The following is a 12,598-nucleotide window of genomic DNA, read 5'->3' as shown; positions in this document are numbered from 1 at the left end:
TGCTGGTCTACGCGGTGGTTGTGGAATGGGTGGATCCAGCAGAGCCGGGTTGGCTCGGTCGTTCACCATCTCACGATCCGCATCACCATCGCAAGAACGTCTGATGCGATTCCGCGAACAATTGCCGGATATGGCGGCACAAAGCGGACGTCTCGGAAAGGCTTGGTCGAACAATTTGATGAGCTATCATTCGAAAGCATCAAAGTAGCCTGCAAGTTGCTCGATTGAGAAGGAGATCCAGTAGTTCTTGTTCTAAGCGATACGGAAATGACCAAGAAACAGTCATCAAGACAGGGTTGCGAGTCAAGAACTGTGACGATTTTCAGGACAACGATTACGGTACGATGAATTGTGATCTTCTGCCCACGATGCACAAATGACAGCAATATAAGAGACGCAAAACTCCGTGGAAATCGTACTTGGTTATAGTTAGAATTATTCATCCGGACGTGAAGATGGCGCGCGTGCTGCTTTTGTTACTCGCCGGGCTGTCTGGTGGCCTCTGTCAAAAGGCACCACAAGTCGAAACTAGAAATGGCTCTTACACGGGCGTTCATCTGCCTTTACTCAACCAAGACTACTTCCTAGGCATGCCGTTCGCCCAGCCGCCTGTTCAAGGTCCCCTTCGATTCTCACCACCAGCTTCACTGAACACCTCCTGGACTGGATCGAGAGACGCTACTCAATTCGGCAACATTTGCTATGGCTATGGTGTACGTTTACGCAGCCGAATCACCCTACTCATCGCTGAAACAACCACATGTGCAGGATGGGCTTGCTAACCTTGCCATAGAATGACAACAACAGGCTCGCGGCACTTGGTTTCAAGATCTCTGAGGACTGTCTGAGCATCAACGTCGCTCGTCCTTCCAACTATACAGACCAGTCGCTGCCAGTTGCCGTATACATCTACGGTGGAGGCTACTTCCAAGGTGGCAGCGCCGATCCCCGGTTGAACTTCTCGTCCATCATTCGGGACTCTGTTGCAGCTGGGAAGCCCATCATTGGCGTTAGTTTCAACTATCGTCTTTCCGCCTTCGGCTTTCTAGGAGGGTCTGAAATCGTGGCTGCTGGAGCTGCGAACCTTGGCTTTAGGGATCAAAGATTGGCACTAAATTGGGTACAAGGGAAGTCGTAGCTGTTGAAGTGCTTGATGAGACGTTCTCAGCTCTCAGCTAACTCGTCCGTAGAAAACATCGCCGCCTTTGGAGGAGATCCTACCAAAGTAACCATATTCGGTAACAGCGCGTATGTTCTATGGACTTTCCGAGAGCCCTCAATGAAACCATGGAAACTGAGCATATGAATTTTTGTCTCTAGGGGTGCGGGTTCTGTCGGTGCCCAACTTCTGGCGTACAATGGGCGCGATGACGGACTGTTCAGAGGTGCCATTTCTCAGTCGGGAGCCCCTGCTGGTTTCTCGCCATTCTCCCCATGTAAGTCACAATCTGCCAGGCTACGACTCTTTGACTGATGAAGTGATCCGCTACAGTTCTCGACGTCGCAAAGTGGGACGAAGTCTACGAGAACATCACAGTCGGCATAGGCTGCAGCACGACAGATGCACTCAATTGTCTGCGGAACGTCCCAATCGAGGTTTTGAATGCCGTGGTAAATTCTACAGCCACTTCAGGGGCTTCCTATGGACTAGGTGAGTAGTCACATGTTTGATTGTTATCGAGTTTGGGTTAAGAAGTCCAAGTTTTTGATGGCGACTTTGTTGCCGATGCCCCAGGAGCGCAGCTGGCCAAGGGCAACTTCGTCAAGGTTCCATACATAATCGGCCACAACACAGACGAAGGATCTGCCTTTATCCCAGGGAACAACTTTGACAATGCCACGTTCTATCCAACGTCCAAGATCGACACGGATGAGCAGTTTAGGGAGTACATTGCTTCGCTCAAGGCCAACGAGACGGTTGCAAGTAGAGTGTTCGACATATACCGCCAAAACGCAACGGACCATGCTCTAGCCACATACCCGGACGATCTTGGTGCTGAACTCGGTTACCAATATAAGAGAGCTGTTACGCTCGCTGGTGACTCTAACATCATCGCGCCCACTCGTTACACGGCTCAGATGTGGGCGGCGTACAATGTGCCGTAAGTATACCCGCACTGATATTATGAAAGTTGCTGACTTATCAACCAATTGGCATTCAGTCTTTACAAGTATCGATGGGATGTCATCGTCAGCGGATTGCCTCGCTACATTGGCGCAACGCATGCGAAAGAGATCTTCTTCGTCTTCGACGACCAAAGCAGAGACGACTACGACGTGTGGCCTCTGCAAGACAAGCCTCAGTCTTTCTCCGAACTAGCTTCCATCATGGCAACGGCGTGGGCTAGTTTTGTGGCAACTGGTGACCCGAATAGCAATGGATCAGGTAAGTGTGGTCTACCGCAGGCCTCGACAGCATGGCTGCTGACGCTGAGCTTCATAGTCAACGGTACAAACTGGCCTTTGTATAATGAGTTCAAGGAGAACTTTGTCTTCACTGGTAACATCACTAGTCATGTCGAGAACGACGATACGCGTGAGCAGGAAATCAGCTTTCTGTCAAGTCTCTTTTGATGTCAAGTGAAGTGGCAGTGACAGATTGAAATGGTGGGACTGGGAAGGATGAGTAGGACCCACAAAAAACATAGAGGTGCCTTATCCTGGATAACCGATTAAATCACATGGGTCCCGCTGTGCCACTTAAGAGATTATCCGAGATGCGGTAAGCCGGAAGATAGGTACCTGATTCGTACCTGACAATCAGAATCTCAATCAACACGCACCATGATTATTTACTTATGTATCAACCCAAAACTGCACGACTTTTGAGCTTCTCTTGAGCGAAATGCAAGGTCAATTGCATGTGACGATCCAAAGAAAAGAAATTTGAGCTTGGCGTTTTGTATTTCAAGTGCTATAGGTAAGGAACCTTCCCCTTGGTTCAATGCCATTTCACACCTCACCCACCTCACCCTCTCTTTAGAATCACGGTGAACCTCCACCTTTTGGTTGCCATGAGTGCTGAGCTGTCAAAATAAAAACTAGGCGGTCTGGCTTCACAGTTCCAAAACTGCCGTATCAGAAGCTCGGTACAGCAATCTCCACACCTTTTCACTACGTTTCTACCTAAGCACCTTAGGTACATAGTACTTGCTTTCATCCAATGGCAGACTCGGGACCCCACCACCACAGCGGCGGCGCGCAGGACAACGACCCCGCCTCGAAGCACAAGAAGCCGCAGCAGAATAATGCCAATGCAAGCTTCCCCGAGTACGCCCGCAGGACAGCAGAGAAGCTGCCCCCACCAACTTTCATAATTCTCGCTCTCCTCTTCGGTTTGTACATAATTTTTTCCTCGAGCCAACAAAACCAGCGGTCAGCAGCAGACCTTTCTTCTCCTCCCGTCGCCCCTTCCGTTGTCACCACCACAATCTACCAAGAACATCAACCATCTTCAACTCCCAAAGTCGTCGTTGATACCTCTCCCAAAATGTCTACCGAGCAGACGTGAGTACACACCTCAATCCCTTTCTAACTTCCTGCCCATAAAGCTAGCAATGCACTCCAATGCTACTTGCTTTTCTTTGAGCTCCTGTCACTACCCTGAAATTACCCCGCCATCGTGGGAGGTTTCGGGCAGAAGAGGGGCACACATCACCACCACGAAACAGAACAAAAAAAGCTGACCCTGAAATAGCTTCATTGCCATCAAGCCTGACGGCGTTCAGGTACGCTTCATCTCATCTGGTACTTGCCAATTGCCAGGCACAGCAAGCTGACTCCCCCACAGCGCGGCCTGATCGGCCCCATCGTCTCTCGCTTCGAGACCCGTGGGTAAGTTTTATTCCAGATGATGCCCTACTCACTCTGGGCAAGTTTGTCATCCCTAACATGTCTCCTTCAGCTTCAAGCTCGTCGCCATCAAGCTCATGACCCCCGGCAAGGAGCACCTCCAGGCCCACTGTTCGTTACTTCCTCTCGCATCCCTCGCAAAGCAGAACTAACTCTTCCCAATAGACGCCGACCTCAAGGACAAGCCCTTCTTCGCTGGTCTCATTGAGTGTATGTTCCATCCCCAATGCCTCGCCCACCGTGATTCCAAGCTGACATCCTCGCAGACATGAACTCTGGCCCCATCTGCGCCATGGTCTGGGAGGGCCGTGACGCCGTCAAGACCGGTCGTGGTAAGTCCCTCACTAATCCTCTATACACACCCCTTCAGTCGAATAACCTCATGCTAATACACACCTCACAGTCCTTCTCGGTGCCACCAACCCCCTTGCCTCCGCCCCCGGCACCATCCGTGGCGACTACGCCATCGACGTCGGCCGCAACGTCTGCCACGGCTCCGACTCCGTCGAGAACGCCAAGAAGGAGATTGCCCTCTGGTTCAAGGATGGCGATGTCGTCTCCTACAAGGCTTCCCAGTTCGACTGGATCTACGAGAAGCCTTAAATGCTTTTTCTCTACTCCGCCACTATACACGAGCCGTAGACGTCCACCGTACGCTTGCCGCACGGGTGGGATGCATGTCGCCATGTTAGGTTGATAAAGAAAAGTTATAGGTCAATCAAAAAGCACAAACAAAGAGCCCATATGCTACCAGGAGTGTAATGTGATTTTTGAGACCTTCAACCGTGACTACCGACTGGATCTGAACAATCCACGTGCCCTGCCCATGACACCCGCAAACCACGGCGTCCCCCACACGCTGACGAGAATCCTCGCTGGCAGCAGCGCCTTCGTAATAGCCCAAGCCATAGCAACCTCCACCACAACCTTGTACTTGCCATCCCTCTGCCACTTCTCCAGCACATCCTGCGTGCTCTCAACCTCACCGTCCCCCTCCAACTGCCCCGTCATCGTTCCGCGGTCCTGGGCATCGAACCCAAACCACCCCTTCCTACTAAAATATCTCTCCGCCATACCCACACCATCCCTGACGTATCCCGCCCAGTGGCCCGTTACGTACTCGAGCGGTAAAAAGTTTGTGTAGTGGAAGAAGCCGAAGAGGCCGAGGAGGGGCACGACGGCGGTGATTTCGTGGAGGATCAGGAAGGCGACTACGTGCGAGACGGGCGCTTTGCGGAGGCCGGTGGTGTATTTCTGGAAGCGGAGGGGGACGCGATCGAGGATGCGGTCTGCCGCTCGAGAGGAAGAAGAGGAAGAGTTCGTCGAGGTATGACGCAAGGATGATTTCGTTGTTGGTGGGCGAGTTGTGCGGAGAGCTAGCCGCGACCTCGTGGTGGCGCGGCTTGCAAACATTTTGTTGTTGAGACGGGCGGTAACCTTTGCAGGCTCAAGTCCGTTGGATAGAAAAAGTCTTGGGTAAATATTGTCGGGGCAATTGCAAACTTCGCGTGGCCAAGAGCAGAAAGAGTATTGCTTACTGACGCGACGAGCTTTGGCCGGGTTCATCGATGGGAGATGACGCTCGAAAAGAGCTCTCGGTGGGGCGGATGGGTGAGGTGTCCATGCTTCGGTGTGCCGGACTCACCGAGGTAGGTAAGGTGAAGACGCCGTCGGTGCTTGACAGTGCGGGCCGCCGCGGGCCGATACTTGGACGCCCCAACGACGTCCCGTCACACGCTACGCAACCTATCACACGCGCTACGATCCGAGGTTATTTCTTTGCTGATCAGACATTGCCCCAATTTCTCATGAGTGAACGTAATGTCGTCGACGGTAAGTCACTCAACGTTTTTAAGACTGCCACGGGCAAGTGTCTCTACTGGCATAAGGGCTTCGCTCTAAAGTTCGCTGTATGCCTACCTCCGTCCAACTTGAGGCTTGTTATGATGTAGTTTTTCTTCAAAAGCCACGAACGAATTACCTGGGCATTCCAGTCGAGGTAAATACACCTAGGCTAACCTGCTGACGCGTGTCGGTCGCCCGCAGACAAATACCAGCCCGAATTCGAGCCGTGCCCGTTTTGCCGAAGCTTTTCAAACTCTTCTCGCGCCATCCACGCTCCCAGACGGCAGGGGAAATGCTGTTAACATCCGTTTGACTGCCCTACCCGGAGTTAGTGCCCCACCCTAATTCCATCAAGTCCGGGCCTAGGAAGAAGTTGAGTTGCCGTCGGAGAAGCAAATGCCATCATCAGTGCGCACTCGACGGGTGGTGCCACCACTCGAATGGCCGACCTGACGGCATTGACTCTTGTGAATAAATGATCTTCCCCAAAGGTATGGCGTAGGCTGAGAGACGGGCATCGGGATTTGAAAATGCCAATTGAGGTTTCTCACGGGCGCAGAACCAGCCACACCGCTGGCGCCTTCGTGTTCATTAGAGTCTACGGATAGAAATGGCACAACTAGGAAGGAAATGGCGAGAGTTTCGACTCCAATCCTAGGATGTTTCGTGTACGAAATCTGATATATGACAAACAAGCGCTCTTATCGCTGCGAGGAGTGGCAGATGACCACGGTTCATTCTACTAGGCAAACCGCACGAACCAGATGCGGCCAAGTCTTGAATCCTGGACTGTTGCTAAACTACGGCACGGCTCGCACTGCTGCTTGCTGACCTTGCTTTTGCTCCTCACTATTCGGTCTCATTCTATTTCTTGCTCCTCGTCGGAGACCGGGTAGTTTTGCTTGGGTTGCGTTCCGAAAATCTCAATGTATACAGAAACTTACTCTTATTCCATGGGTAGACAAACAGAGACAGTTGAACTAGCGATCCCCCTTAGGCGTTGCGGAAGATCTGTGCCCAGGTCGACTTTGATGTACTCCGTGAACGTGCTTGTAGCACCTCAGTCAGCAAACAACGCGGGGCGAAATGAAGAAGCAAAAGTTATTTTCAATAACCGGAAAACAGCTCGAAATTCATCAGACAATAAATCCTCCGATGACAGAAAAAGGTAAACCGAATATCTGTATTGCCAGAGGAGGGGAAATTGAGATGATGCCCGAGGTAATTCTCGTGAATCGGCAAGACTGTTACGGGTCGCTTTCCCACTTTCCGAGTCAATACTAGTTACCTAGGTACAATAAAGCTTCATGTCTGTACGTCGGTAAATTTACCTTTATTTGGACAGCCTGGCAGTCCGAGGGCTGCGCCATGGATCAGTGTTGCCCACATACTTAGGCCAGTCCCTTGACTTTGGTGGCAAGGAGTACCTAGGATAGGTGAGCACCACAGTCACTAAACGCCGTCCAAGACTGGTATTTGACGGTCCTGATAGTCTGACAGACCTCTGTCTACCTATCTTCTAGCAAAACACGAACAATGGCTATGGAACCCAAGTGCCGCTACCTTGAGCAACAAGTCAGGGACTCGTAAATATGTAATGCAGCCTATATCGGAATCAAGATACTCGAAACCGAAGCCTCATAGGCCGGTTAGGTGTTCCACTTACCTCCCACGTGAGCCGAGTCTCTACATCTAGCGCCCTAGACGCAGTAAAGGATGTCACTTATCTCGGCAATGAACCATGAATTGTAGTAAAACGCTTTTGAAGGGACTTGAAATCGGCGAAGAAAGATGGATCTCATGTTTCTGTTTGTTTACTCTCCCTCGCCATCAAAATTTTCTGCTCTGGATTGCAATCGTAGGTGAACCTTTACCATAAAAAGCCCCCTTTGTAAGTCTCGCGGATGAAAACGTTTTCTGGGTACGATTTGTATGCCCTAAGAGTGCTAGCACAACGGCACCGTGCTCTCTAGTCTAGGCCTGCTGTGCCCGCGAGTTTCAGCTTCAATCAAAGAGACTGCCAAGAAGACTTCTGCAAGGCATATTGGCTTGGTTTCATTAAATCTGTCTTCATCTTCAAGAATGGCCGGCATTCATCACAACTCGAAAGCCTTTCCGGATAGGTCTCCTTCCACTTGGGTCACCTCTGTCCATCCGTCTGGTCCGACCATGGGGCTCTCTTACTCTAGCGTAACTCAATGTTGCCTGATCTCGAACGGCAGACTGCCTTAGTGAAGGCCGGCGGCTTCGGGGATCGATGGCGAAGCTTCAGGGCGGCGGCCCGCTCAACGCTAAGCCTTGATCGATGAACTCCTTGAAGGTTTTTCCCCAGCCCCTGAAGTCTGGGACTCCTCCCCCAGGGGTTCTTCGACGCTGAGGGATAATCTGCCGAAAGTGGGCGCAACTTTCGAGAACCTTCAGCTATCTTTGTCCTTCATTGCGCCAAGCCAATGTGAAAACTCAACACTGTAAAGCATCGCACTCGGCAAGTCTTCCAAATCATCACCAACCTTTCATGGACAACTGTCGTCTGAACCTACTGCCGAATGTTACTCTCGGACCGTGCAGCGAGCACGCCTACCCTGACCCCTCTCCAGAGCAATCAGCTCGATGTTGCCTTGCCGGACCCTCGACAATCAGTCCATTCATCCACGGCCCGAGGAATGATGGACTTTGTGCTTGAACAGACCCACGGGAAGGGTTAAGATCTTTGAGCTCCTTCTTTGTTGAAATAACCTGCAGAACCTTCTTGAAAAGATTCCTTTCTCCCGTCACACAACACAGCAGTCGGTACTCAAGACTCGAAGACTGCCGAGTCAGACAATCACAACGAACAATCATCGATCTCGACCCCATTGCTTCCAGCTTCATCAGACTCGCAGGTATCGCAATACATCATGGCTTCTACCGGAAAGATGGAAGTCGACAAGATCGAAGCCACCAACGCGGCTGTCCAGACAAACTCTCCCATCCCAACTGGCCACGCCATGGATCGTCAGTTCGCAAAGTTCAACAGCTTCAAATATTACCGCAAGACCACGAAGCCAAACAACGCAGTCTACATCAGCCGCCGCGAGAAGAAGGAGAGCTTCCGTCACCTGCGCAGAAATGCAAGTAAGTATCAGCCCCCTTCCCTGTTCGGTGCCAACAAAAAATAAAGGCATTGGACTGACCACCCTGGGAACATTACAGTCTCAGGACCCAGCACTGGCCCGAGACCGGGCAGCGGAACGGACTGGTACGACGTCCCATCCTCGATGCTCACCGCCGGGGACAAGCTCCTCATCGCGACTAATCGTCTTCCGACCATCGTTCACATCGTTTTCAAAACTGGCTTCTCCTTCTCGCCCCTCGACTTCATGAGCAAGGAGGCCGCCACCGATGTCTGCCGCTACCTCGAGCTCGAGGGCAAGCTCACCAACTTCCAAGGTGAAGGTGGCCGCATCGCCGACTTCATGTGCATGATTCTGAACGAGTGCGAGCGATTCAAGTACCAGTTCACCGACAAGACCCTCTTCAGGGAGGTGCCTAAGCAGAGAGGATTTACGCAGGGCTTCTGGGTGAACATTGCCCACGAGGTTTCCATCAAGCAGACTATTGCCAAGGGAAGGCCAGCCGAAACTTGGGCCGACGATATCATCAAGACTACTACCTGCCAGGAGATACTTGGCACCTTCGTCCGAGCTCGGAAGGCTTACTTGCGAGAGATGGCCAAGGAGGGCGAGGGTGGTGCTGATGGTGATGATGGCGGCGCTGGTAGCGGTTTCAGCGTCCTTGAGGACACATACACGAAGAAGATGGTCGGCTTGATCCGGGCTGTCGACAGCTGGATTGCTTTCAGCGAGGAGAACGTGGAGAAGCGTGAGGCTAAGGAGCTCGCGCTCGCCATCGATCGCTTCCAGATGTGAGATATCGGCCGGCTATGGGGATGTTATCATTTGTGCGAAAAGGCCTATGGAGATACTGGCGTAAGGACTCAAATATGAACGATGTAAGGAGTCCAGTACGGTATCCATAGGTTCGCTCCAGGTGAATTGCCTGGCATCTACTTTATCAGGCTCCTAAAATCAAGAACCCATGATTATTTAATGAATAAAGAAGTGTCTCTTTACATTTGCCATCGTGTCTTATATGCTACATATACTCCATAAACGAGCGCGAGTTTGTGCCCTTCTTGTAGCATCTTTCGGCGTTCGCATCATACATTATGCGTCTTCTCAATATTTCCTCAAGACGGGTAGTAACATATAACATAAACTGGGAGACGTATCGAAATCAGTTCAAGTATTCGCGTGATGCGCTGAGGCCCTGTGGACTAGAGTGTTTTACAGGTGACTGACAGCAGAGAGTGAGGAGAAGAATCGCTGACCTCCGGCGAATCGTTCATAAACAGCAATACAAACCTTCACAGTTCGATATTATCTGGTGACCATTTTCCTTTCACCCGAACGTTATTTATCTGAAACCAACGTTTCTTTAAAATGTGTACCGAGACCTGAGGCCTCGTTGCCGCCAAGAGGTCTGGCTCGCCGTGATGCAGCACAGGCTGCCGACGGGACAAAGAGGCTGTGTTAGAACAGTTGTCAGCGTAGCAGTACCTGGATTCGGCATTGGAGCAGCACCATCTCCAACAGTGGAGGCTAATCAATGTAGGAACGGTATCGAGTAAGTCGCTGCAGTGTCACCCACTAACGCCTTTGATCCAAGTTTGACGCTTGGGGAGTCGGCAAGTTGCGGTGTCGCCGTCTGACCTCGTATAAATTTGGCCGCTGTCAGAGCGGCCAGCTGACGAAGAGTCAGTCTATGTGAAAATGTTCTAGAGGTCTTGAAATACTCTACAGGCTCGCTATCGCACCTCGGGTGAGTACTCTTTAGCCATTGATATTAAGCTTTGCCATCTTCCTTTGCCACAGTAATTCGGATGATGTTGTGTCGTCTTCGTATTTTGTGTCATTCAGGTCGGCAACGGGATTTCATGCCCAGAGCTCCCAAATTTCAGTGACTAACCTGCCATGGCACCGCCTTATCTCGCTGCCTTGGTCGAAATTCTTCCGTCCGAGACTCTGGGTGTTGCCCAAAACCTTTGGACAGATATGGGCAGTTTTCCTCAGGAATAGTATCACACAAGGCTGGCTTTATATTCTCTTCTCTGATTCTATCTAAGTTGATGGCGATATTTCCGGTCTTGTGATGATCCTTCTAGGCACCTTGCTCGTCGAGGACCTGGAGAGGAAGGTACGGCCAGGACAACCTTGTGTATAGCTTCCTTGCCGCATCTTACCACGACAGAAGGTTACATACCCCTCCTCGAGCCCATTCTCGTCACCAGCCAGCAGGCGCCCGTCTAGGTCGACGGATCAGGTCAAACTGGCTGGGTGGTGAAGTAGTTCATGGTCAACAATTAAAATCGCCAACCAGCCTACTCGACGACAATCTAAGCCCATACGAGACCCCGAGTTCGAATCCCGGAATGAGCAACAGAAATTCCCCAGCATGAGCACCAAGAGATGCAGCACCCAGTCCAGCACCGGGGGGTGAACTCTTTTTACTTATTGGTTCTAATGACTGGATGTTCAAGACGGCCCCGAATTCAATAGGAGAGGAAAGACTAAAATTAAAATCTGACACCCCTCGCTCTCTATATTCCTGTAGCTTGATAAAATACCATAACAAGGCGTGGAAATACTCGTTTGCACTACGTTGCTTTCCAACACACCTCTTCTTCTATGTGGCTTCTCAGTAGTAACCATCGCAATGGTGTTGAGTATCTAATTAATTACTTACTTACCTATCGCTACGTGATCACTGGGCTGGTAGTATTTCAGGGCGGCCTCTTCTCACTCTTCACCTACTTCCAATGTAGTCGATGAGAAGACTAGAATCCACTTCCGCTTTCTGTGCCGACAGAGATAGGAAGATATGCGACTCTTGCGTTATGGCCGCAGAGCCAGCGTAGAGCGCCCGCAGCGGCGCAGCCCACCCACATCGATTCTGTTGTCATATTCCTGCCCACTCGCCTCTCTTTCAATGCTTCATCCAGGTGAAATTTTCTTTCCGTTAGACTTTCAATGTCTTTTCACCTTCCCAATTCACCCTAGACTCCGCGAGGCATGTCAAACGATTCAAATCCAGGAATTCCCGACAAGGGCCCGGTATATGATGGAGTAATACTAAGTCTACCCATGTTTCCGCGCGTCCGCATCGACTGGGACCAAGGTCATCGCGAAGTATAATCAGGGGCGGGCGTGGAGATGTATCAGTTCAGGTATGTTCGGATGGCCGCGCCCCTGAAAGACTGGATGTGCCCTCTCACACCCTCTCGGAGCACACATTTTTCACTTCGGGTATGGGGCTGCGCTAACTGTGGTCATCGTCCTTGCATGATATGTGCGGCTAATGCGCCCTGTGATGTCGCCAATTCCCGAGATGCGCTGAGCTAGCCCCGCGTCGGATGATCCTTCCTTATGTTCACCCGGCCCGATCTCTCACTCCTCTACCCGTACAGTGTAGAAGGTTTATTCACTCATAAGGTTCGATGAAGCACCTGCACGGTTTGAGCAGCTGACTACCTTATAAACGCCATGTTACAATCGAGACATGATCAAGGAAACTTGGCCGATATTCAGGGAATGATCTGGACGATGCATGAATTCCTAGGTAGCTCGGGTCACTAGCCCTGACGGTTTCATCGCACGGAAGACTGAGAGAACGATAGCAAAGAAGGTGTTCCTAGATGCAACAGAAAAGGGGTCCGCTCAAAGGTGTGGCAGTTTGTGGGGCATCAAGCAAAGAAGACTGTTCGACTCAGCTCTGTTCGTGGCTAACAAAGAAAACCGAGATGGCCACCATGTTTAAGATGCTTGCCTAGAACTCTCTTGCTGGGGGAATAGGAGAGAATCAA

At 51.1% G+C, this 12,598-nt stretch overlaps 4 protein-coding genes across 4 annotated transcripts; 3 read left to right on the top strand and 1 right to left on the bottom strand.

Annotated features, from left to right (window-relative positions):
- Positions 1-455: 455 nt before the first annotated feature.
- Positions 456-2,574, top strand: CPAR01_07964 (lipase 2; the record flags this gene model as incomplete). Its single annotated transcript, XM_060492233.1, has 8 exons — positions 456-713; positions 794-1,120; positions 1,169-1,248; positions 1,321-1,436; positions 1,493-1,651; positions 1,703-2,102; positions 2,163-2,386; positions 2,444-2,574. 8 exons carry the CDS (start codon positions 456-458, stop codon positions 2,572-2,574), a joined length of 1,695 nt encoding a protein of 564 aa, XP_060348603.1.
- A 589-nt stretch (positions 2,575-3,163) lies between these two features.
- Positions 3,164-4,455, top strand: CPAR01_07963 (nucleoside diphosphate kinase; the record flags this gene model as incomplete). The annotated part of the gene is made up of 7 exons (XM_060492232.1): positions 3,164-3,507; positions 3,698-3,728; positions 3,791-3,834; positions 3,905-3,963; positions 4,018-4,062; positions 4,119-4,184; positions 4,256-4,455. 7 exons carry the CDS (start codon positions 3,164-3,166, stop codon positions 4,453-4,455), a joined length of 789 nt encoding a protein of 262 aa, XP_060348602.1.
- Positions 4,456-4,641: 186 nt separating this feature from the next.
- CPAR01_07962 (uncharacterized protein) lies at positions 4,642-5,265 on the bottom strand (the record flags this gene model as incomplete). Its single annotated transcript, XM_060492231.1, has 1 exon — positions 4,642-5,265. The coding sequence occupies one exon, from the start codon at positions 5,263-5,265 to the stop codon at positions 4,642-4,644; it is 624 nt and encodes a 207-aa protein (XP_060348601.1).
- Positions 5,266-8,594: 3,329 nt separating this feature from the next.
- CPAR01_07961 (uncharacterized protein) lies at positions 8,595-9,605 on the top strand (the record flags this gene model as incomplete). The annotated part of the gene is made up of 2 exons (XM_060492230.1): positions 8,595-8,811; positions 8,890-9,605. 2 exons carry the CDS (start codon positions 8,595-8,597, stop codon positions 9,603-9,605), a joined length of 933 nt encoding a protein of 310 aa, XP_060348600.1.
- Between the last annotated feature and the right edge of the window lie 2,993 nt (positions 9,606-12,598).

This window comes from Colletotrichum paranaense (assembly GCF_030867605.1).
Source record: "Colletotrichum paranaense strain IMI 384185 chromosome Unknown Scaffold_6.1, whole genome shotgun sequence".
NCBI lineage: Eukaryota > Fungi > Ascomycota > Sordariomycetes > Glomerellales > Glomerellaceae > Colletotrichum > Colletotrichum paranaense.
Note: the sequence above shows the minus strand (reverse complement) of the source record. Positions and strands in the feature narration are given on the sequence as shown.